This window comes from Chelonia mydas, chromosome 8 (genome assembly GCF_015237465.2).
Source record: "Chelonia mydas isolate rCheMyd1 chromosome 8, rCheMyd1.pri.v2, whole genome shotgun sequence".
In the NCBI taxonomy this organism is placed as follows: domain Eukaryota; kingdom Metazoa; phylum Chordata; order Testudines; family Cheloniidae; genus Chelonia; species Chelonia mydas.
This window is the reverse complement of record NC_057854.1, coordinates 97,951,304-97,973,711: the sequence shown is the minus strand read 5'-3', so window position 1 is coordinate 97,973,711 and position 22,408 is coordinate 97,951,304. Positions and strand designations below refer to the sequence as shown.

The following is a 22,408-nucleotide window of genomic DNA, read 5'->3' as shown; positions in this document are numbered from 1 at the left end:
ATCACGTCCAGGAGTAACGTGGCAGAAAATGAGATTATTCAATGTTATTCCTGCGCCATACATGCTCTAAAAAATGCCATCCCTCCATAAATAAATTTACTAGTGTAATTCCTGCTGCTAGACAACACATGAAGCCACAAAGCAATATTCCCCACCCCCACCCCCACCCCGCCAGGTTGGCAGACGTTTAAAGGAGAAGTTACTTGAAAACAAAAACAAAAAAATTACACAGTTTTTGACATCTCGACCTGAAGGGACCACTGACCTCTATATCAGAGGGATTCAATTTTGTTTAGTTTTTCTTCCCACCCAAATCTTTAGTTGGGACTTTCGTAGCACCCTGTTCTATTCAAGACAAGCTGAGTACAACAGGTTAAAAAGTGCCAACCAAGAACAGCTGCTTAATCATATAACTGGGTTAACCAGGGCCAAAGTTAAACAACATTGTTCCAAAAATCTCTAACAGCAATTAAGTTATGCAGACTGTACAAATAAAAATAATTCTCAACTGCACATGAACTGGATTTCTGAAAAGCTGGTCTGTAAACCAATTCAGAATTCTCACCCACAGCCCCTGCCCACCAACTTGACCCAATTACATCAATACAACGTTTTAAGGGGATGGAAAGCCAGCCTGGAATTCTTTAGCTATGACATGTGTGCATATGCCCCAAGCACTTTCACACACACAAACACCCAAAAAAACAAAACAAAAAAACTTCAATACCTTACTGTGTCTAAGCTCCACATCTTCTTCCCCATAATCTGTAACCTCCCCAGCTTCTTCTACGTGATTGAGAGAGAGTTTGGGGATTTTAATTTTCTTCTGCATCACACTGTTTTCAAGGTCAGTTTTGTCTTCTAAAATGTATATTAAAAATAAAAATGTTGTTACATTAATCAAAGTCTTCTTACTTCCAAATATTGCATGATTTAGGCAAGACCAGTTAAAAAAAAATTCCCATGCTTTACTCCCCTCAATATTCAATGGATCAAATTAATCCAGTGTAACTCCTCTGACACCCATTAATCACAATGGTGCTATACCAGGGACAACTTGACCATATGTGATTGTACATATTAAAAAAAAAGGCAAGTTAAATTTATGGGATAGTGATCAAATGCATTAATGTATAGCCATTAGTACTAAGATACGAGGTAGAAACCATTTGATGCTGTAAAGAATTCAACTCCCTAAGAACTACTTGCATTTCTTTAAATTATATTATCAACAAGATCATATATCATTCATAAACTGATACTGAGAGTTCACATTCTGTTTAAGTCTAAAGTAAGTGTGAGTTTTGTAGTTTAATTGTAGGCCTAATTCGGCATTTGTCAACAGCACAAATCTAGCACGTCATCCGGCACAAGTGGCAGATTCTCCAATACTCAGGAGAAGACCAGGGCTGGAAAAACAGCAGGTCAGATTTGACAGGCACTTGCAGAGAGCTGTGTGCAGAACCTGTACAGCGACCACTGACACCACCCCTATTTCTAGTTTATAGTACTAATCCTTTGCTGCCAGAGAAAAAACCCAGACAATAAAAATGTATATAGTCCTGAGACTCACAGAGTAGCCTACATAACAGCGATTCTACTGTTAGAATATTTTTCAAATTTGAAGTATTCTACAGAAGCTCCTAAAATACGTACTCTACTTGGTTATTCTTTGGGACATCTAGAGCCAAACCCTAGTCTTTCAAAAAGTGCCAGGGGAATCTTTAAAATTCTTGCAAAACAGACAAAATCTGTTTGTCCTGAACATAAGGTCAGTTATGGAAAGGGGATAACTTGAGATTGTAAAGTCATGTGTTATATTTGTACACTGGAAGATTATGAATAAGACAACAATTTGAGTCCTCTTATCCACCTTCAAACTGTAATCCATGAAGTGTTCTATGAATATCTTTGAAAAGTGCCAGTGTGGATACCGGTTGTGTGTGCTTAGTCACAGACTTCCACTTTTTCAAAATTAGCATCTCTCCACAGGACCTCCAATGGTTAGTTCTGACAGCACAGAAAAGGGAAACAAAGGTAAATCACAGTTTAATGAGGAGCAAGGCATTCATTAGAACCAGATTACACAGAGGAAGGCAATTTATTTTGCTGCAGATAGAAATGGATTTCTTGTAGGCAAATGGTGATGTTACAGCCCAAGGCTGTGTAAAGTAAAGAAGATGTAACTTCAAACAAACGACAACCTGAAATGAAATTCAGATGGTAGCAATAGATACTAAGACAGACGCAAGAAGAATGCAGTCCTTATTTACATCTATCTCCATTCCCCAGTGCATTTTGAATGCTTATGCCATTTTAACAAAATGGCAGTCTAACTGCTAGGTTTGGAAAAATCATGTCTGGAAACCATACAGAAGTAAGAGTGAAGTGGTCCATCCATGTTGTCAGAGAGCAGGACAGGAAAATTAGATAGGCTTCTATAAGACTGAAGGGGGAAAAAAAAGATTTAGAGGTGATAAGGAGACAGGTAGGACTACTGATTATCTTCTTGCAAGCAATTATCAAAAATTAAAACTTAATGATTAAAAATAACCCAGTGGTGGTGAAAGGCACTAGATGTAAAGCTCTTGTGCAAAGAAGTGCTATATTTGCATAGTTCAGGTATTGCACAGGCAAGCTGCAGAGCAAGTTCTTCTACAGTGCCTTGCAAATAGGTTTCAAACTAACCTGGAAAAGATCCCTTTTCTAGAGTTGGAAAATAGAAAGCAGTATCCATGGACCAATCGGATTCTTGGCCTAGGAACAAGACTGATACAACCCATTCACTTTGCATAGGTTACTAAAGCCATCAGATGTAATTTTCAAGACACTACCATTCTGAACCACATGCGAACTAGGAGCAATGAGATAAAATCCTTATTAGTTACTGTTTTTCACTGTCAATATGGCTCCATTCAAATTCTGCAATTTGGTTTTCCCCCTTTTTGATTCTGGTGCTTATCTTGTGAAATTTACTGGAGACTGGACAGGTAGATTGAAGAAAACTCTCATTCTCCTACACCAAACTTTTAGAAATTATGGGAGGAAAAAATGAACGTATAAGTTAAAGCAACAGTTAGGACATTTTAATTTATTCAGCTCACCAGCTCTCTTATGTTCCACTGACTTGGCAGCAACAGAACATGTAATACCCTCTTATGGATGGTTTGTTCTTCTAGGTCTATTTATGCTTAATACAATTTACCCAGTGTTTTAGATCTTAACAAGCTTTTTGTTTATTAAACAAACTTGGTGTTTTTCACACTCTTTTCTTACATATTAATTGTGGCTACTGAAAGAAAGTCTCATGCTAAATTCTGGGATAATGCAGGAGTACTGGTTCTCATGGTGTGCAGACATTCATTTGGAACAGCTCCCTTTAAGACTCTAGTTTCACTACTCCTGCTATTTGTTAAGATTCCCTTGGAGGCCTCTTTCCACTTGGCTTCCTAAGAACTCAGTTCAACTCCAGCCTTTGTCACTCAGGTATCTGTATTTGGCACATGGCAGTGCTACGCTGAATAGCTCAGATGTGTGTGGGGAGGGGGGGACTGCGGTGATGTGCTAGGTTAACAGGGACAGGTGCAGGAGAGGAGTCTGGCATAGAAGAGAATTTGCACCATTTTGTGCCCCAAGGAAATGTAGAATATAAACCAAAATGCCTGGACAAGAATAAACTCAATGGCCCAAGACTAGCATAAGATATTAGCAGCCCTGGGACAGTTATGGCTTGAAGATTTGATTTGTAACAACAATGTGGCCCACATGCCTAAAATTGGTCTCCAACCATTTAAACTCTGTGCTGCATGTTAAGAATTGCACCGAACCCTTAGGTGTTTACAGTTATATTTTCAATTAGTTATTTCTATTAACTCCTGCTCCCACACACAGAATAAACCCTTCACCAATGTGGCCACATAAGGACCTTAGGAGGAGAACCATCACTAAATGGGCAGATGTAGCAGAGTGAATTGGTTCAGGATGAGCCACAAGCCTGCACAGTCCTGTGGGTTTTGGCCCTGTAAAAACAGGTATTCTGGACAAGTAGTTCCCAGAGGGATCAAGTGAGAACTACTTGGCTGGTCATGTGACTAAGGGAAGCCTGTGACTCAATAGAGAGACACTCAAAAAGCTAGAAAGGCTGTAGCAGTTGCTCCACGAAGAGGTGAGACCTGGAAAGTGGTTCTCTGACAAGGAAGGTGGGGAAGCCTTGGCGCAGAAGGGGGCATAAAGGAGACCAGGCAAGAGTGTACAAAGTGGCTCTGGGAAATAGTTTTGAATTGACATCTGGCTGACCAGCCATGGTGTTACAGTCCCAGGACTGGAGACATACAGTAGAGGAGGGACATGGTCACCTTTAGAGCCCAGGAGGGCTGGAAAGACAACTGGACTGAGGAAAGGCTAAGGAATTGAGTTGGAGAACATAGGAGGGCTAGCAAAGGACAGCTGGGGCTGGAAGTAGAGATCAAAAGCACAGTGGCCTACAAGCCTGTGGAAGTCAACTGAGGCATACATGACCAGATGGCAGAGAGATAATCTGCTTGGTTACAACAGAATTGTTATGTGAAAGCACTAAGACTGAAAGCCGTATTCCATAGTCACAAATTGGAAACCCAAATGTCTCCTTAAAACATTCCTTGCATTCTAACCTAGCAACTGGGACTTGAATCTTGGTCAGACTTGAATAAACTGGATGTTTTAAAATACAGTTCAAATGCAGTCTTTTCGCCTCTGTAGTAAATGATGGAAAACTGCAGAGAAATAGCTCTGCACTCCAACTGAATGAGAAATGGCAGATCCGAGATTGGTCTAAGTACAAGCCTGGCAGTGCTGTGCATCTTACGATACCAACAGTAAAATGATAATCTAAGTCCATGTTTTCTCCCTTTCCCCAAATTTTTCGTAAATTTCAATCTTTGTGAATGATGTTGTACTAACAGAGAAATTTAAAACCTCTTCAGCCGCAGATCAGATACACTATGGCAACATGGGTGCAAATTTCCCTGCACTGCCATGCTGATCTGCTTCATTTCTAACTTGGATGAATCATTTCTGTGGTGAGGGGAACTTTATCTCTGTATTTACTTAAGCCAGCGATTCTCAACTTGCGGATCGCATTCGGCCCAATTAGCACACATCTGTGGCCCAGCTCAGCTGTGTGCTAAAGGCCACCAGCATGCCAGGGTCACCAAGGTCCACGCTGACCGGCAGGGTCAGGGCTGCCAGCCGGCACCACAGGTTCGGGGCCCCGGAGCTGCTGGCTGGCCCTGCGAGCTGTGAAGTCCACGGCAGCCCCGGGGAGGGGTCCGGGGCAGCTGCCCAGGCCCACAAGCTGCAGGGTCCAGGGCAGCTGCACGGTGGGGGTCTGGGGATGGAGCAGTTGGCCGGCCCTGCACAGCGGGGGTCCATGGCTCCCGGCCAGCCCCGCAAGCTCCAGGGTCTAGGCAGCTGACCGGCCCCGCGTCCTCCGGGGCAGCCATGTGGTGGTGGTCCAGGGTGGCCAGCCAGCAGGGTCGGGGCTGCTCTGCATATGCGTCCCACAATGTATAATAAGTTGAGAACCACTGATTTAAGCTCTGGCACTAACTAGCCCTCTTGTTTGAAGTGATAGATGCTATTTATGGGGGAGCACTATTATTTAAACTGCCCAAGGGCATACCTATGCCTGATAATACAAATAGACTACATGACCCCTTGCCTCCCACACCCTCCTTTGCAAACGTATTTGAGACATGACAACAAGGAGAGTCATAGGTGAAAGGATGGGACTACTTAGACTGTAAGTTATTCGGAGAAGAGACCATCTTTTTGTTTTGTGTGTACATAGTGCCTAGCACTGTGGGGCCTTGATTCATGACTGAGGGCTCTTACGTGCTACCACAATACAAATATCACTATGATACAGAAAGACTAAAACAGCAAGATTGAGTAAAGAAGTTAGATTGGTTTATTTGAAGATGGAAAACATCATTACAGATGACTATCAATTAGTTTCTTGTACGCATCAGGAAAAGGGGGGTCTGTGATGGGGTGCTCACCCCACATTAGCCTTGACAGGGTTACAGCAGGTTGAGAAATGGGCTAATAAACCAACAGGCCATAGCTGAAAGGAACTGGGTGGCTAAGCAATCCCCTGACTAAGGGAGGGAGCCCAGCTAGGGAGGAACCAGCTGGGATGGATTTATAAAGACAGGAAATTAGCTGAAGAGGGGCTGCTGGGAATGTCTGAAGTCACTCTCTGGAGAAGTGTTTGGAGGCTACAGGGACAGGTAGCCCATAGTTACTCCCTGGATGGGGGGAGTTAGGAGGCTGGCAAACCCAGAGAGGAGGGAGCACCAGATGGTAAGGAAAAGGGCTCAGGGAAAGGCAGTAAGGTCTAAAAGGGAACAGTTCTTGACTGCTGACTAGTGGGTCCCTGAGCTGGAACTTGGGGTTCCCCTGCCAGGCACTGAGGAGTGGCACATGGGGGGCAGTGAAAGGGAGGACTACCTGAGGTTGCTAGGGAGAAAAGCTTTGGTGACCTAGAAGGGGAGAACACATCGTGACCTGGTCAGGCAGCTGTGTCACCAAGAGGCAGCAGCAGCTCATGGAGTGAGAGAGGTGCTGCAGACTGGCAGAGAGAGATGGAGTGCAACTGTGGGAAGGGGAGCTGACTCAGCGAGTTATTCTCCAAAGTGACCAGGAGGAGGCACCATCATAGGGGTGAGTGGAGCACCCCATCACAGGGTTTTTAGAAGAGATTTAAGAAAAGGTAGTGGTCTTGCAGAGCAAGTATTGGAGTAGGAAGAAACATTCTGGGAGAAGCAATCTTCATGCTAATAGGGCATGAAGGTTGGCATCACTACTGGAGAAGAGAATGTGTGGGGTAATTCCGTAAGAGACAAGGTTGGACAAACTGGGGGGTGGAGTCGTGAAAGATCTTTAAAGAAAACAAGAAGTCTGAACTTGATGCAGTCAAGAGGGGGAAGCCAAAAGCTGAATTCAACAAGTGGTAGGGATGGCCGGATTACAGGCAATGTATATAATCTTAATGGCTGTATTTTGTACTGACTAGAGAGGGGACTTGGTTGGTAGGTCAGAGAGAAGATGACAGGAGACAATAAGGGCCTGGACAACAGTTTTAGCTTGGTGGGCAGAAAGATAAGGCTAGGTATTAGAAGTGCTATAGAGATATTAGGATTCAGAAAGTGCGAATGTCAAGGGCAAAAGACAGGACAGAGTTTAAGATGACCCAGATTTTGGGCCTCAAGGACAGGGAGGATGGTAGGTCTCCAATCCCCCCCACACCCAAAAATGACAGAGAATGGGGGGAGTTGACATAATTTAGGAGAGACTGTTTGGGCCATCATAAATTTAAATGGTTAGAGACACATACAAGGAGGTGATGATGGACAAGCAGTTTGAAAGACAGGTTTGGATGGAACAAAACAAATTAAGAGCGGAAAGACAGATGCATGAGTTGGCAGTTGAAGTCCTGTGAGTGGATGAGGTTTGCCAAAAAGGGGACATTAAAGAGAGTCCTATGAGACCTATAGAGAAAGGGGAGAGGAGGATGACACCCTGGAGGAATGGCAGAAGAATAGAAGGAGAACTAGGAAAGCACAGCGTCATGAAATCCAAGGGCGAACAACATCAAGCAAGAGTATGATCAACAATGTCAAAAGCAGCAGAAAGGTCACAAAGGATGGAGTACACATGCTGGGAATTGGCCTGGAAAAGACTGACAGACCTTAGCTGAAAGCAGTTTCAATGGAGTGGAAAGAACAGAAGCCAGACTGGAAAGGACTCAGAGTGGAATTGCGAGAGAAAACTAGATTTAGTGGTTGTAGTCTGCCTGCTTGATAGGCTTGGAGGTGAAGGGGGAAAAGGAAGATAGGCAGGAAGATGGAGTCAACTTGTTGAGGATGGAGATCAAGGCATGCTTGTTTCATAGAAAAAAGGAGCTGGAGGAGAGGTTAAGGAGGAGGGAGAAATCCTGTATTAGCATAGGAATGGATTAGATAAACGAAGTCTCTTCCTTCTCTAATTTCTGTGTCTGAAATCCTACATCAAGGTTGGCTCTCCTTTAGTAACTTTAATAATAAAATATACTGACAGAGTATGAGTGTGAACTGCTCCCACTAAATACCAAAATTCTCCCACTTCAGAGAGAATAGGGGCAGGTCTCAAGAGTCAGACTCGAGTTTGAATGCACAAGATTTTGTTAGTGAATCACAAGCTTGATATTTCTTGATTTGGATAATGATCTACAGCAGAAATCATATTAACATGCATACTTATTTAAAGTCAGTTGTCTCAAACCTGACAACACTGAAGTATTTTGCTACATATCATAATTTTGTGAGCCTTTGTTTACCAGTACTCTGTAGTGGCACCTTTGGAGCTATTCTGGCTGACCAAATAAATCACTTTGGTGCAATAAAACTAATACATATATAAAAATGTAGGTAAATGTTTTCTGATTTTCCATTAATAAAAGTGCTAGTTCAAAATTCATGCCCACAAGTCCGACAATAATTGCCAAAGAGCAAACATGGCTCAACACTAAAAAAGTCAAATTGGTATAAATAATATTAATCTACAGATTTGTGTTTGAATTAGCTTTAATTCTTGAACAGCCTAACCCTGCCTTCTGCTTAATTTTACAGTGAAATTATAATAGTGTTCTTGTCTGTCATAAAACTGATTAAGCTCCAGCATCAAGTAGGGAAAACAGGACACTGGAAAACAGGAATCGCTGTCTATATTAAGCATAGTAGAGTTTTAATCCTGGCTCCTACATTTACTCATTAGTTGATGTTGAGTAATTTACCCTCTCTGTCTTAGTGTCCCCCATCTATGTTTGCATACCTCACAGGGGTGGTGTGGAGGTTAGTTAGTTAATGCTTGTACGGTGCTCTGAACATGTAAACCACTAAGGTTTATAATTATGGAGAAACTCCTTTAATCCTTACTGAAACCCAATGCAGTAGTTTTTAGAAAGTTAGAATTTTTTAAACATTGAAAACAAGTAGCACATTTTAAAAGAAGTCCCATCCTGTATATTTCACTTGTATATCCACCTATACAACACCTCATGTAGGGGCTGGGGATTAGTTATTGTTTAAGAACTTTACAAATAAAGAGTGCTTTACAGCAACAATTAACATTTATAATGAAAATTCCTCTTTAAAAAGTGCATTTTGAAGCCTCAGACAATAAGTACTAGGTAGGAAACCAACTCAAACTTTGCTATGGTTTCGCTGGCTGCCTGCCTGCCTTGCTAGAACACTTCTGAAGGGGCTCTAATGACCACAAGACCACAAAGCCGTGGAAATGCTGCATTTCAGTTGCACCAGAGGGTTAGGACCTCGAGCACCCCACCACAAAGGGAATCTCCCCAGTCACCTACCCATCATAGAGACGCCCAAGGCAAGAGGAGAATGGACTTGAGGAGTAGCCAGCAGATTTACACACTGTGGGAGCCCATATAGAAAAGTAGTAACAGTGCTAATATTTGATTCATAATACATTAACAATATTTTAAAAGAAAATAGTTTGGCCACTATCTTTTCTTAAATACTTCAGTGGCACTAAGGTAACATTATGGAGAAATGTCTTTAAAAAATTAAAAGGAAAGTGTTTTTCAGTTGCTTTAGGATAACAAAAACATCTTCAACTTCCATTTATTTATTTTTGCTCCCATAAAATTGGTAGATCCTTTTAATTGTTAAATGTTGTAATTAATTATATGCACAGTCTTATTAAACCCTCAAAGTAAGTAATTTTAATAGAAATGTCACTACAATTTCAAGCACAGCTCCATATGGTAGGAGAGATACAAGTACCACTGAGTGTTACTGAAAGTGACCTGTACTTACTTTTTTTTTAAAACACTGAAATTAGCTTTTGAAAGTTAATATTGGGGCAGGGCTGGGGTAAATCAACTGTGATGCCACATTCTAATCAGCATTCAAATCAGAGTATGGGGCGAAGGAACACTCACACCAATGAGTGTGACATTGCAGTACTATATAAGCCTGTGTAGGGATTCATATGCCATATACCCACTTAACTGTGAGAGGAAGGGGAAAGGTTTATAAACAGTGTGTGTTTGGGATACCTTTATATTATGCCAACCCTTACGATGCCCGAACAGTGCACACAGAAGAAATGCACTAACAACAGATTCACAACAATGCAAGTAGGAGCTTTAAGCCAACTTTGTATACACCACTTCCCTGATCAACACTCTGCATTCTGGGTGCACCTCAGCATCTAGCCTTATATATTTTCAATCACTGTAGTCCTTGTGCAAACATTTTCCTTCCAATTAACTGCTGCCCTCAGATTTCCTCACCTGTATCTCAATTTCTCAGCCCTTTTCCACCCGGCCCCCACTCAGAACTCCAAGTGTCATGCTGTGACAACATGAATGGAAGTTTTAAATGTCCCTGAAGCACAGCAAAACATTTCATCACAAGACTTAAAGGCTGCCTTAAAAGTTATCTAAAAGGAGTTAAACTTGACAGGTCTATCTTAGTATGGGGCAGAGCTTAAGCCATCCCCGATGGGCAAGGACAAATGTGTGGAAACAAAGATTGATGAGACTGGAGTATGTAGAACCACAATTTGGATAGGGGGTAAGAATCTGAGGTAGCTGTGTTTGTTGTGGTCATGTGGCTGGGAAATTTTGAGGACAGTAGTCAGAATACAGAGATATTTATTGTTGCCAAGGAAAGTATGTTTCCAACTAGAAGATATTCCCTTTTAACTGGATAATGACAATAGCCTGAGGTAATAAACTGTGAGACCTCTGCTTCTGAGTCGTTTTTCTTTTAGCTGAGTATATGGTTACCATTTAATAAGCAGGAAGGACCCTCAATTTAATCATCTAAGGGCCAATGAAGTTATCTGGTACAGGATGTATGTAACAAATGGCAGAATTTGTCTACAAATATTTTGGATGTTTGTGAAGAACCTATGAACTACGGATGGCTACTGCAGCAAAAAAAGGCTAAAAAAACTAATTCGAGAAAGAGGTCAAAAAGAAAAGTCAAGTAGTGGATCATTATATGAAGAGGCACCAACCCTTTCTAAAAAGTAAAGTACTAGATGTCACTGTTGCCTAAAATTCTTGCAATTTCAATTAGATACATATTAACCTCCCATTTCAAAGAGCAGTGCAGTGTTCCTATATGCTGTTGAATGACAACCACTTTTCATTCTAGTGGTGAATGAAATAATCCTTCTAGTTTACTTAACTGCAATTGCCTGTGAACTTTAAGTCTTGAGATTGTCATAACTTCTGCTTTAAGCAGCTTTCCAATGCTCAGTTTTCTCTACATTTCTTCTTTGGATCTGAAACTCTGTCCTTGGCCTCAATTCATGTATAACTTTTTCAAAAAGTTTAAGGAAAATCTCTTTGTTTAATTACTGAAGTGTTTAAAAGATGACTTGGTATTTCCCTGCCCTCCATGAAAGGCTATAACAATTGTGATCCTTTTGAGCATGCTCAGAACATTTCCTTTTCTTTTTTCTTAAGCAGAGCCCAATTTTGACAAAACATTTTTGATAGCTGTACCCTTTGTGTAGCAACAGCACTGCCCCTTCCAGTACACTGTTGCCCAGCATGCCCTCCACGGTCTAAGGATTGTTGCTGGAATACTTAAGAAGGGAGATTATAAGCATAGGACTGAAATGGTGTGGGTTATGGGCCTGAACATATAGTCATTCCTATGGGGAGTCCCAATGAAGTCACAAGCCTCTTATTTATGCACCTAAATAAGGACTTGGGGCCAACATTTGAAAATGATTGACTAAGGCTTTATTAGGAACACAGAAAAGGAAAAACTTGTTTCAAATGTTTCATAAATCAAATATTTAATTGTCATTCTTAATGCACATGTGCATGGGCAATTTATTTTCTCCATTCCCCCGCTCTCCTTTAACAAAAATTAAAAACGGCAAGGAAACAAATGCCAAGTTTCTCAGAATATCATTAAATCACCATTGCACAGACAGGGTTTGACAGTGCAAGCGCAAATGCACAGGCATGACTTTACTCACTTGAATAGTCCTGTTAATTCAGTGTATGCAAATTAGCGCCACTAAAATTGTGGAAGATGTTCTCTGAACATGCTCAGAAGTGAGCACATGTTTAAAAAAAAACAAACCTATGTTTAAAATATAACAGATGAACGATGGCCCTGATCATGCAGTTTGATCCAGATGGGAGGATCCATGCACCTGTGCAGAACCCCACTGAATCCCCAGGTGCTCTGCCCAGTGCAGGCCCATCTGCTTGGATCTGACTGAAGGATCAAGGCCAATGTATGTATTTTATTTATACATATATGCCTGTTAGAATGACACTAACTTTACATACAACAGTTAACTGAATAGTTAGAGAGCTCTGGAAACCTTGGGGCAAGTAGGGGGAAAGGTAGTGATCTCCTACATAAATCTGAATTACTATTACTGACTTGTAAATGAGTAACAACTCTAATATTCTATTTGCGCGCCATGAGACTTTAGTCCTGAAACTATATGCCAATGGAAACATTTTAGAAAGTATTTCCTAATTCTATGATTTGCCACAAAGTAGCTGATTTTAAAGCTAACTTGCTGATAATTCTGTCAGTGTCAAAGCTGATACAGTAACTACAAACCCAAATTCTATTCCCACGATTTTTAAGTATAAGATCAATTTCTCCCCTCAGGCACTAAAAACTTCTTGGAATAATAAAATAAACATTTAAGCTAGAGAGACAGCCAGAAGGTGATAGTTTCAAGAGTAAAACAATAATTCTTTGTGTGTAGTGTGTAACTGACTCAGTGGTAGAAAGGCTGGTTTTTACAGAAAAATTCAGGGTTCATGGTCTTGTATGTACATAACTTAGCACTTAATGCCTGATTCTTCTCTCATATAGCTAATGAGAACATCAAGAGTTCCCGTTCATAGGATAAAAAATAGTACAAGAAATAGAACCTTCATACTTCAGGGCATAAGCCAACAAAAACAACTATGAAAAACTTCCTCTAGGGTCAGGCTATTCCATAATGAGGTTTCTTACACCTTTATCTGAAGAGTCTGGGCTGTTCACAGCTAAAAAGACATTATCCTGTATAAGATGGACCAATGCCCTGATTGGAATTGGCAATTCCTATGTTCCCACTGGTTTTGGAACACTGTCAACTCAATGACCAGTACAGTTACTTCTGATTTATACCGGTTTGAGAGGGGAATCAGGCCCTACCGTCTCAAAACTCTATATAAATGTTAAAATGGGTGTGATTTACCCAATTTCCCAAATTTACACCTGGGAAAATAGGCACACAGGTTAAATAACTTGCCTAAATTCTTGTAATGATACCATACAACAGAGTAAGTAACACCCTGTTAAACAGAAATGTCTGGTGATTAAATTCCTGTATAATGTCTCTTTAAACAAAAGCTAGCTATTGTAATTATTATTTTGTTTCTGACATTTACCTGGCAAAGATCTGTAAACTTTTTAAAACTAACTAAATAAATGGCTTAAAAATGACTTGCCTAAGTGTCAAAATCAGGATTAGAACTCAGGAGGTTCTCACTCCTAGTCCTACACTCATTCCACTAGACACACTGTCATGTTTACTGCACTCATTGAAGGCAGACTCTGCAAAACTCTAGAGTCATTTAAAAATAAATTCATTTCATAATGTACAACTTGGCAGGCTCTCTAAGACACTGACATAGTGATGTGAATATTTTAAATAAATCATCTCACATTTAAATGTGAATAAGCTTGACGCAGCAATACCAAGTTTTACAGGGGATAGAATATGTGGCCCTGATCCCTCACGGCCCTGCACCTTGTGAAGTTGTTTACACCAATGCACAGCGGATGAAAACCATTCTGATTTGGTAGAATACTACACCCACTTGCAATGGTGTAAATGAATCCAAGGTGCAGGGTAAGAGAATCAGGCCCTGTATGTATAATGGGGGTCTAACTTTTTTGTAATAGAAGTGAGAGGAGCTTCTTATTTCATTCTCGTTAGGTGCAGTATGATAACTTTCGTCTATTAGAAGTTATTGCTTTTATAAGTTCCAGATGTGCCAGGCTCCTCAATTCCCAGGTTGAGATTTCGAACCACAAAACGTCAAGTGCACAGCAGTAAACAGTGTCCTGGGCAGATGATAAAAGCTATTCCTAAAATCAAAGACACAATGACGTTGTGGCAGGAAATTCAAACAGGGGCGATGACACCAGGAAGGGGTGTCCAGTGGCAAAACCTCCCACGGCGAACTGTCTCCCTCTCTCTTTTGGAAACCAAGCCGCGCAGGTAGCTGTTACACGGAGGCGGGACCCTCTCAGTCTGAGCGCAGCTCAAAGCAGAGAGGAGATTAGCTGGCTTGACCTGCCCATCGCCTCCCCTTTCCCGCGGCCTCATTTGCCTGGGCGGGAGGGGGGGGGGATGATGTGATTCAGGGGCCGCGATGCCAAAAGCCGCCAGGAAAGGTGACACCCCCCCCACCCCCCAGGTGCGCGGCAGCCGGTCAGGGCGTGGGGCCGGGGGCTGAACCCCACCACACGTTCCTCCCCGCAGGCAGGCACCACAAAACCCTACCCCCGCCGCCAGGGGCCTGCGCCGCCCGCCCCTCCGCGCCGGGGAGCCGCAGCCAGCCAGCGGGCTGGGGCAGGGTGTGTGGGGGGCGCCCCTGTCCCCCCGCCCCCCGCGCAGGGGGCCATTTGTTTTTAACTGGTCCGGCCTCCAACCGACCCTCCCTCCCCGCCCGGCCTCACCTGCCAGCGCCAGGATCTGGGCCTTGTGCAGCAGCAGGCGGTCGCCCCAGTCGCCGGGGCTCTCGTCCTCGTCCTCCGCCTCGCGCGGGTTGCGGTACACCGTGTACACCTTCTGGTTGTCGAAGTCGAGGCGGGACGTGGGGCTGAAGTCCCGCACGCACGAGACGGGCAGCGCATAGCAGACGTTGTCCTCCAGGAACCGCACAAAGGCGTACATGGCGCGCGCGGGCGGGGGGGGCGGCGGCGGCGCCGGGCCCCTCGCCGCCTGCACTGTTATTGTTCCTGAAAGCGCGCCTCGGCGCTCGGCTGAGCGCGCCTGGGCGCCCCGCCGCTGGGGCCGAGCGAGCGGGTCCGGGCTCCAGGCAGACCGGAGCAATCCAACGCAGAGCGGAGGCAAGCCCGGCTGGAGCGCGGCGCTCGTTCCCTGCGAAGGGCTGCGGCGCGAGCCGACCCCGGGCGCTCCAGCCTCCCCCAGTTGCCGCTCCGCGTGCATGGCCGCCGCCTCGGCCCCACTGAGCGCCCAGCTCACACCGCCTTCGGGGAAAGCGGTGCGAGAAAACCCCGTCCACACGGCAGCCGCCCCTGGGCAGGGACACGCCGTAGTGCGGACTGACTCCCGGTGCTGGCCCATGGCAAGGAGTCCCACCCGGGCCTGCAGAAGAGCTCGGGGTGGCTCCAAAGCTGGTCTCTCGCACCAACATAAAGGGGTCCAATAAACATGCTACCTCGTCCAGCTCGTCTCTGCTGAGACTCAGTTATGAACGATTTATGTTACACTCAATATTGGGGCTTAGTTAGGCCCCTGAAGAGGATTCCCCCAAAGTCAGTGATTGCTCCCCAGGATTAAGAACAATCCATCACAACATTAATTTGGACTCAATGGAAAAACAGAGTTTACATTTAAGGTCTGTTTTTCTCAGAGCTGAGGGTACTTAATTCCCTGTCTTCACATGGAATCAGGGACAGTCAAGTCTGTTTGAATATCAAGCCTTTAAACCTAGGCTCTGTAACCTAGTTTCAGGAATTTGCTTGTGTTATTTATCTCCCCTTTTGGCCCAGAGAAGGGGGCTAATGGGAGAGGGTCTTCTCTTCTCCTCTCCTGGAAGAGTAGGACCTGGCTGACTGCAGCTCAAAAGCCTCCCGTTGCCTGAGCCAAGATGATACAACTGTGTGCCCTAGGCAGGAACTAGGAGCAGTGGCCCCCTGCCCACAGTAACAAACAGTGGAGATAAATTACCAAAATTCCTAGCAGCCAAATAGGCAGAACATATCCTACCATAATCACATGGCAAACCTATTGATACTATTCTATTTACCTTTTTTTTTTTTTTTTTTTGGCTCCCAAGTCCCTCGAAGATGGAGACACATTCCTATCCTACAGCATTGCCCATTGGTTATGAGTAGAAAAACCCATGGCCCCTGCTGACTCCTTATCAAAGGTGAAATGAGCTACTCGGAGAAAACACAGGAGGACTACCAAGTCTCCTTTTCCAAAGAGGACAGCAAGATGGAGAGGGGTTGTGTGAAATCAAAGGGCTGAAAGACTTTCTGGTGTCTACCATAGGTTTGGAAAAGATCTGAGCTTCTGGATACTTATCCAAAGTGAACTGTGAATATTTTGGAGTTCACGCCTATGTGATGTGTTCACTTGCATGCTCTCTAGGTGGTACTCCCCTCCATTTTAGAAGCGGAGCAAGAATTATTTCAAGTGGATTATATTCAGTTCTGAGAGTCATTTGTGAATAGGAATAACTTGAGAAGTTTAACATGCAGCATATGAATCCTAAAAACAAGGGACACTAGTTTTTAGTCTTACAAAATGCAACACAAATATAACCAAACAAAGCCAACCATGGTAGAAATTTTGTCCATATGTATATAAAGTACATAAAAAGACCAGGAATAAACTTAACAGACAATGAAGACATATCAAACTGATAGCTACATGCATTTTATTTTTATAACAGCTGTAAACTTCCCATATACTAATGGGAGATTTATTACTTGAACGTGGACAAAGTCTTCTGTATCCTCCATTTAAGGTTTGGGGTTTCAAATGCCACTACTTTATATTAACAAGCAGTGGAGCATCACCAGGCTGGTGTGTAATTTAATGTCAAATTAAGTCCACTAAAAGGCATAAATGAGAAATATAATCTAGCATTTGGGCTGCAAGGGAAATGAAATCTCAACAAAGATTGTGTTGCTGATCAAACAATAACAGCTGCTGTAGTGATTGTATCTCGTTACAATAGAAGTAGGAAGAGCTGCAGAAATAAACAACAGGACAAATTGATGCTTGGTGTTGTTCCACTGGCTTCACTGGGGTACACCAAGGAGAAATTTGTCCCACACAGTTCAGTGGCTTGTGAAGGATTCGGTACACTGAATCTTATTGGGATTGTATTTCCATTGCAGCTGAAATCTATTTGAAATATCAAGTGCTACTGGACAGGGAAAGAAAAAAGGAGGAAAATGGAGAGGTAGTAGGTAACAGGAGGAAAGAAATTGGAGATATGGGAAAGGGGATAATAGGGTTGAGTATTGGGAATAAAATTAGTCAGATGTCAGGAAGGCCTGGACAATTTGTCCTAAGGTAGGGAAACTGAAAGAAACCATGAAAATAGGTAAAGAGGATAACACCTCACATTTCCATTAGCATTAGAGCAACTTATAGAGTCCACTGGTCTTAGAAACATTTTAAAGAGACTATAAGCTGCAACATTTTACACTCCAAGGTCCAATTATGGCACAGGCTGCACAAATACATCCAAGAGAAATCCCCTGGTTGGCAGCAGAAATGGTTTCAAACCCTTTGGAAAAAGAAAAGGAGTACTTGTGGCACCTTAGAGACTAACAAATTTATTTGAAAGCTTATGCTCAAATAAATTTGTTAGTCTCTAAGGTGCCACAAGTACTCCTTTTCTTTTTGCGGATACAGACTAACACGGCTGCTACTCTGAAACCCTTTGGAGAGGCTGCTCCACAATCCTCTGTAGACAGAGGGGCATTCCAAGTGACAGAATTAAGATGATGGGCTGCATGTTTACACATCCACCTGGTCCCAACCACATACATTATACCAGTAGAAGACATTATACTACTAAATAATTATTCTCCTAAAGGAAATGGATACTTTGCATTTCTGTTCCTTCTAGGAGGAAGATGGTTATTGGGCTCGATGCAGGAATTATTGGGTGAAATGCTGTTGTCTGTGTTATGCAGAAGATCAAACTATGGTAGATCATCAGAATGGCCTTAAAGTCAATGAACAATCTGCATTAGATAAGGTGAAGAATTAGCTGAATAGAGGAATCACTTAGAGACAGAATACAGAAGTGCATCAGTCCTCCTTTTATTGTGCCTCTGTGCACCAGTTTCATACTGGGTATAAATCTCCATAGAGGCCAGAGTTTGGCCACTGCTATTTTAGAAGGATAAAATCTCAGCATAAAGCTTACAGATGTTCCATTGTCCTTGAAAGGGCATGGTTTTTAAACTCTTAGAAGGGAACAACTGGTTTCTCACTATAAGTGAGATTTTCAACTTCCAACAAATTCATCCCTTTGTCTTAATTATGTACTTCTTTAGAATGACTGTCTGCTGAAAAACACTGTTGCATTGTTAAAATAAAAAATGAACCCACAGATCAAAAAGTCTTACTCCAAGAGTCAGGAAACCACAAAGTCCCAGCCCTTCCGGAACTTGTGAATTGTTATTTCCTGGAACTCTTTATACCTGTATTTTACTGCTGTTAATTCTGCTGAAGCATTAAAGCCAAAGATAAAGTCTGCTGTTCTGATGTGCATACCATGTGTTTCACTTAAGGATGCATGATGAAAAGTCAATAGTACTAAGCAAACAATAGTAACCCTGGCACCCAAATCTCTTTTTGCCAACAAAGCAATGAAATCAGGCTCACCAGTAAGGTGATCTCCATGTTCAGTGCCAAACCACATATCAAGGGAGGCTATATTGATCTCTTGTCTCCTAGTGAAGAAATCCACATTTACCTTCAGCATCCAAGAGAAACCTGACTTCTCACTGATAACCAATAGACCTGGAATATCCTTTTCGGGCTTCAAAATGAGGGCCGGAGACCCTGATTTGCCCAGGGTACCTCACAAATTTAAAATGTGTTTTGGAGTGCTATGTTTTTGGGTTGCCTTCTTGTAAATTTTGTAATTTTACTTATATTCCAAGCAATCAAACTTTCAGACACTGAGTGACCCTTCAACAGCAGGTACACCTACAGTTCTGCAAACAGTGTGACTCTCTAAAATGTGCCTTCCATACTGAAAGCTAATTCTGCAATTCCAGAGGGAAGAGACACTAAAGATTACATCATAGATTATAACACTTCCTTTCTCTCTACACCAACGGTATGGCTGAACATACTTTAGCTATCACCATATTTTAATGACATTTCACATTCAGAAGGACTAAAAAATAATTATACACAAGAACCAGACAATCCCAAGTTGTGTGTGCACGCACGCACATACAATCCACTGATGTGCTGGTTAACTTTTATTATTAAAGATACAATTGCTAAACGTGTTCTGGTCTTAAATTATCCTGCCTTTTGATACGTGGCACATATCACAGCATCTCTTTTTTAATCTAGGAATGTAACAATAAAACCTGCTTAATTCCACATGTAAATGAATCCTCCTCCTGTAAAGGTCACAGACATTGTTAGCCCAAGGGAGTAGAACTAAGGTTTCCTGAGAGCTACTCCCAGCTCAAACATTTAAATAGTTTGGGGCATTTTTGATCACACTATAGCTGGATAGGAGGTCACCATAACACCTGATAAAAAATACAAAAAACCTGAAATCAGGTCCCCATGGACCAGAGCAAAAGAGAAGTATCTGTATGTGTACACTTACACTTTCAAGGAACTTCAGATACCATGGTACTGGATGCTATATAAAAGACCTAGATTAGATAGGTAAATCCCTGAGATTTAGGCCTTCAAAATCCACTATATCCCCAGATCCTTCCCACCAGAGGAGGCAGCGCACTGCTGCAGGGATACTCAGCAACCAACACCTCCGGAAGAAGAGTGATCTAATCTTAAGTGAGGTTTAGGGTAATACCCATCAATCAGCTTTTAAATTAAGTCCTTTGGCAGTTGAAGTTCTGTGCTTGCATCTTGGCAGTAATTTTGACAGAATATCCATTCAAATTAATGAAAGTTTTAAAAAAACCACTCTTGATCCATCCTCTCAGGAGATGTTTATGTCCTGGAGGCAGCTGGTATATTCTGTAGAATTAAAAAGGGATGATTAAGCAATAATGCCCAGTGCAGAGGGCACTTCCTGGCTGCTAATGACCATCTGCATGAGTTGAGGGCCAGAGGTGAAAGCAGCTAATCATTAATTGCCAAGAAATGCCTGACCTGGAGGTCATCATTTCTATCAGAAATCATGAAAATATAAAACATCAAGAAAACGTTTACTTGTGAGTTGGAAAATTAAGTCTCTTACAGAGCGAGCAATATCCATGGCAACATAGCTGAACTTCTAATTTTTCAATCCTTCACAGAGTAAGAGATGGTCTAGGTGACCCCAAAGGCCTTTTCCATGCTACAAACGTCCTAGCAACTAATGGTGAAGTAACCAACAGGAAAGAAGAACTTGTTCTTCAAGGTGCCTTGTGCATAGTCTCCCACTTGCAGGATCTCTCTCTCTGGTACCACAGGACTTAAGCAACCTTCCTGAAAGCAGTGCCTTGATTTGTTTTTTCTAAACCAGACTTAGACTTTTCACCATTGCAGAAACTAGATTCCTCCAGACCTTCAATATCAAGAGGTCTTTTTAATTTTTATATGGCTCGAACTAAGGCCTTTTATAGTCTTTGGGCATTAGTGTAAAGGGAATGTCAATTCTACTCAGTGCCTGTGATAATGCACCGAGTCCTGCTCTGCTTTAGCTAAGGTGACAGTACCTGAGGGCTTTAGGGCTAAGGCAGCACAAACAGCCTATCTTCATAGTGTTTCCATTTTAGATATCTGGATGGCTGCTACTTGGAGTTCTCCTCACACATTGACACAGCGCTGTTATCTCTTGACTTGGCAGCTAAATCTGATTTGAAAATTTCCATTTTGCAATCCTTTTTTACACAGAAATCCTTAACCCACCCTCTTAGGGGTTGTACTACTTGCTGGATTCACACAAGTGGGAATACATATAGACAAAAGAGAGGTTACAAACTAACTGCAGCAAAGAGTCCTATGGCACCTTATAGACTAAGAGAAGTATTGGAGCATAAGCTTTCGTGGGTGAATACCCATTTCATCGGATGCACGTAGTGGAAATTTCCAGAGGCAGATATAAATATGCAAGCAAGAATCAGGTTAGGGATAATGAGGTTAGTTCAATCAGGGAGGATGAGGCCCTCTTCTAGCAGTTGAGGTGTGAACGCTGTTACCTCAATTTCCCTAGAAACCAACCCAGGGTTACACTTATATGGTTTTATTACGATGCCACTGTTGCGGGGGAGGATAGGAGGGTCACACTCTCACACTCACGCTCCCAGGACAGGCACGGCACTGGAGATGTCAGGATTCTTCAAGGTAAGTGTTCCACAGCACAGCGATGGACGGTGTGATGAAGGTAAGTCTTCCCGAGGCACGATGGAATGCAACACGGCGAACCACTGGCCAGGCAGTCCAGGCGAAGGGCCTTTACGGGAGGTACAAGCTTGTGAGTGCACTTCTGAGCACATGGCCCCTTCCCCTCATGGCCCGCAACTAGAGATGACTTGGCTGCATCTGGTTGGTCACACTCCGCCTCAGACAGTGTCCATGCATTGGGGGTGTGAGCGCTGCCTAATCAGAGAGTCATGACCTGCGACTAGAGATGACTTGGCTGTGTCTGGTTGGTCACACTCCACCTCAGCCAGTGTCCATGCATTGGGTGTGTGACTGCTGCCTAATTAGAGTCCCAGACGCCTTGTCTACCTGGGAGCTCTTCTGATCTTCCAGCTGTTCAACCAGCCCATTCATCCCACAAGCATTCCAGGAGGGAGGGGGAGGGGGAAAGCCACTTCACGGTATTCAAAGAGGGAGAGGAAACAAAAATGGGGGGCGGGGACTGTAACTGAAAAGGTTACAAAACTTAAAAGGCTATGCTAACAATAACTGAAGTCACAACGTCTGCAAAAATGTTGCAGAACTTAATGATACAAGTTACAGATCTTACAATTGCATTTGAGCGGAGGCTTTACATAAAAACACCAAGGGTTGAGAAACTGCTTTTGTAGTTGGCTAGCCATTCACAGTCTTTGTTTAATCCTGAGCTGATGATGTCAAATTTGCAAATGAACTGAAGCTCAGCAAAAAGAAAAGGAGGATTTGTGGCACCTTAGAGACTAACAAATTTATTTGAGCATAAGCTTTTGTGAGCTACAGCTCACTTCATTGGATGCATTCAGTAGAAAATACAGTTTCTCTTTGAAATCTGGTCCTGAAGCTTTTTTGCTGCAGGATGGCTACCTTTAAATCTACTATTGTGTGTCAAGGGAGGTTGAAGTGTTCTCCTACAGGTTTTTGTATATTGCCATTCCTAATATCTGATTTGTGTCCATTTATCCTTTTACGTAGGGACTGTCCAGTTTGGCCGATGTAGATA

General features: G+C 42.8%; 1 protein-coding gene across 5 annotated transcripts in view; it reads right to left on the bottom strand.

The window, feature by feature from the left end:
• The window catches only part of LOC102939366 (AGBL carboxypeptidase 4), a 1,380,179-nt gene that overhangs the window by 515,448 nt on the left and 842,323 nt on the right, over nt 1-22,408 (bottom strand). For 2 of the 5 annotated variants that reach the window (XR_005226405.2, XM_037906237.2), the window contains exons 1-2: nt 14,772-17,143; nt 728-861 (exon numbers count right to left, since the gene is read on the bottom strand). The exons of 1 other annotated variant lie outside the window; for it this stretch is intronic. Coding sequence is in view for 3 of the 4 variants with exons in the window: in XM_037906237.2 (XP_037762165.2) it covers nt 728-861; nt 14,772-15,402 (765 nt within the window). In the remaining variant the exon portion in view is untranslated. Of the gene's footprint in view, nt 1-727; nt 862-14,771; nt 17,144-22,408 lie in introns of those variants that run through there. 2 more of the 5 variants (XM_043552774.1, XM_037906238.2) reach the window with 2 other exon arrangements.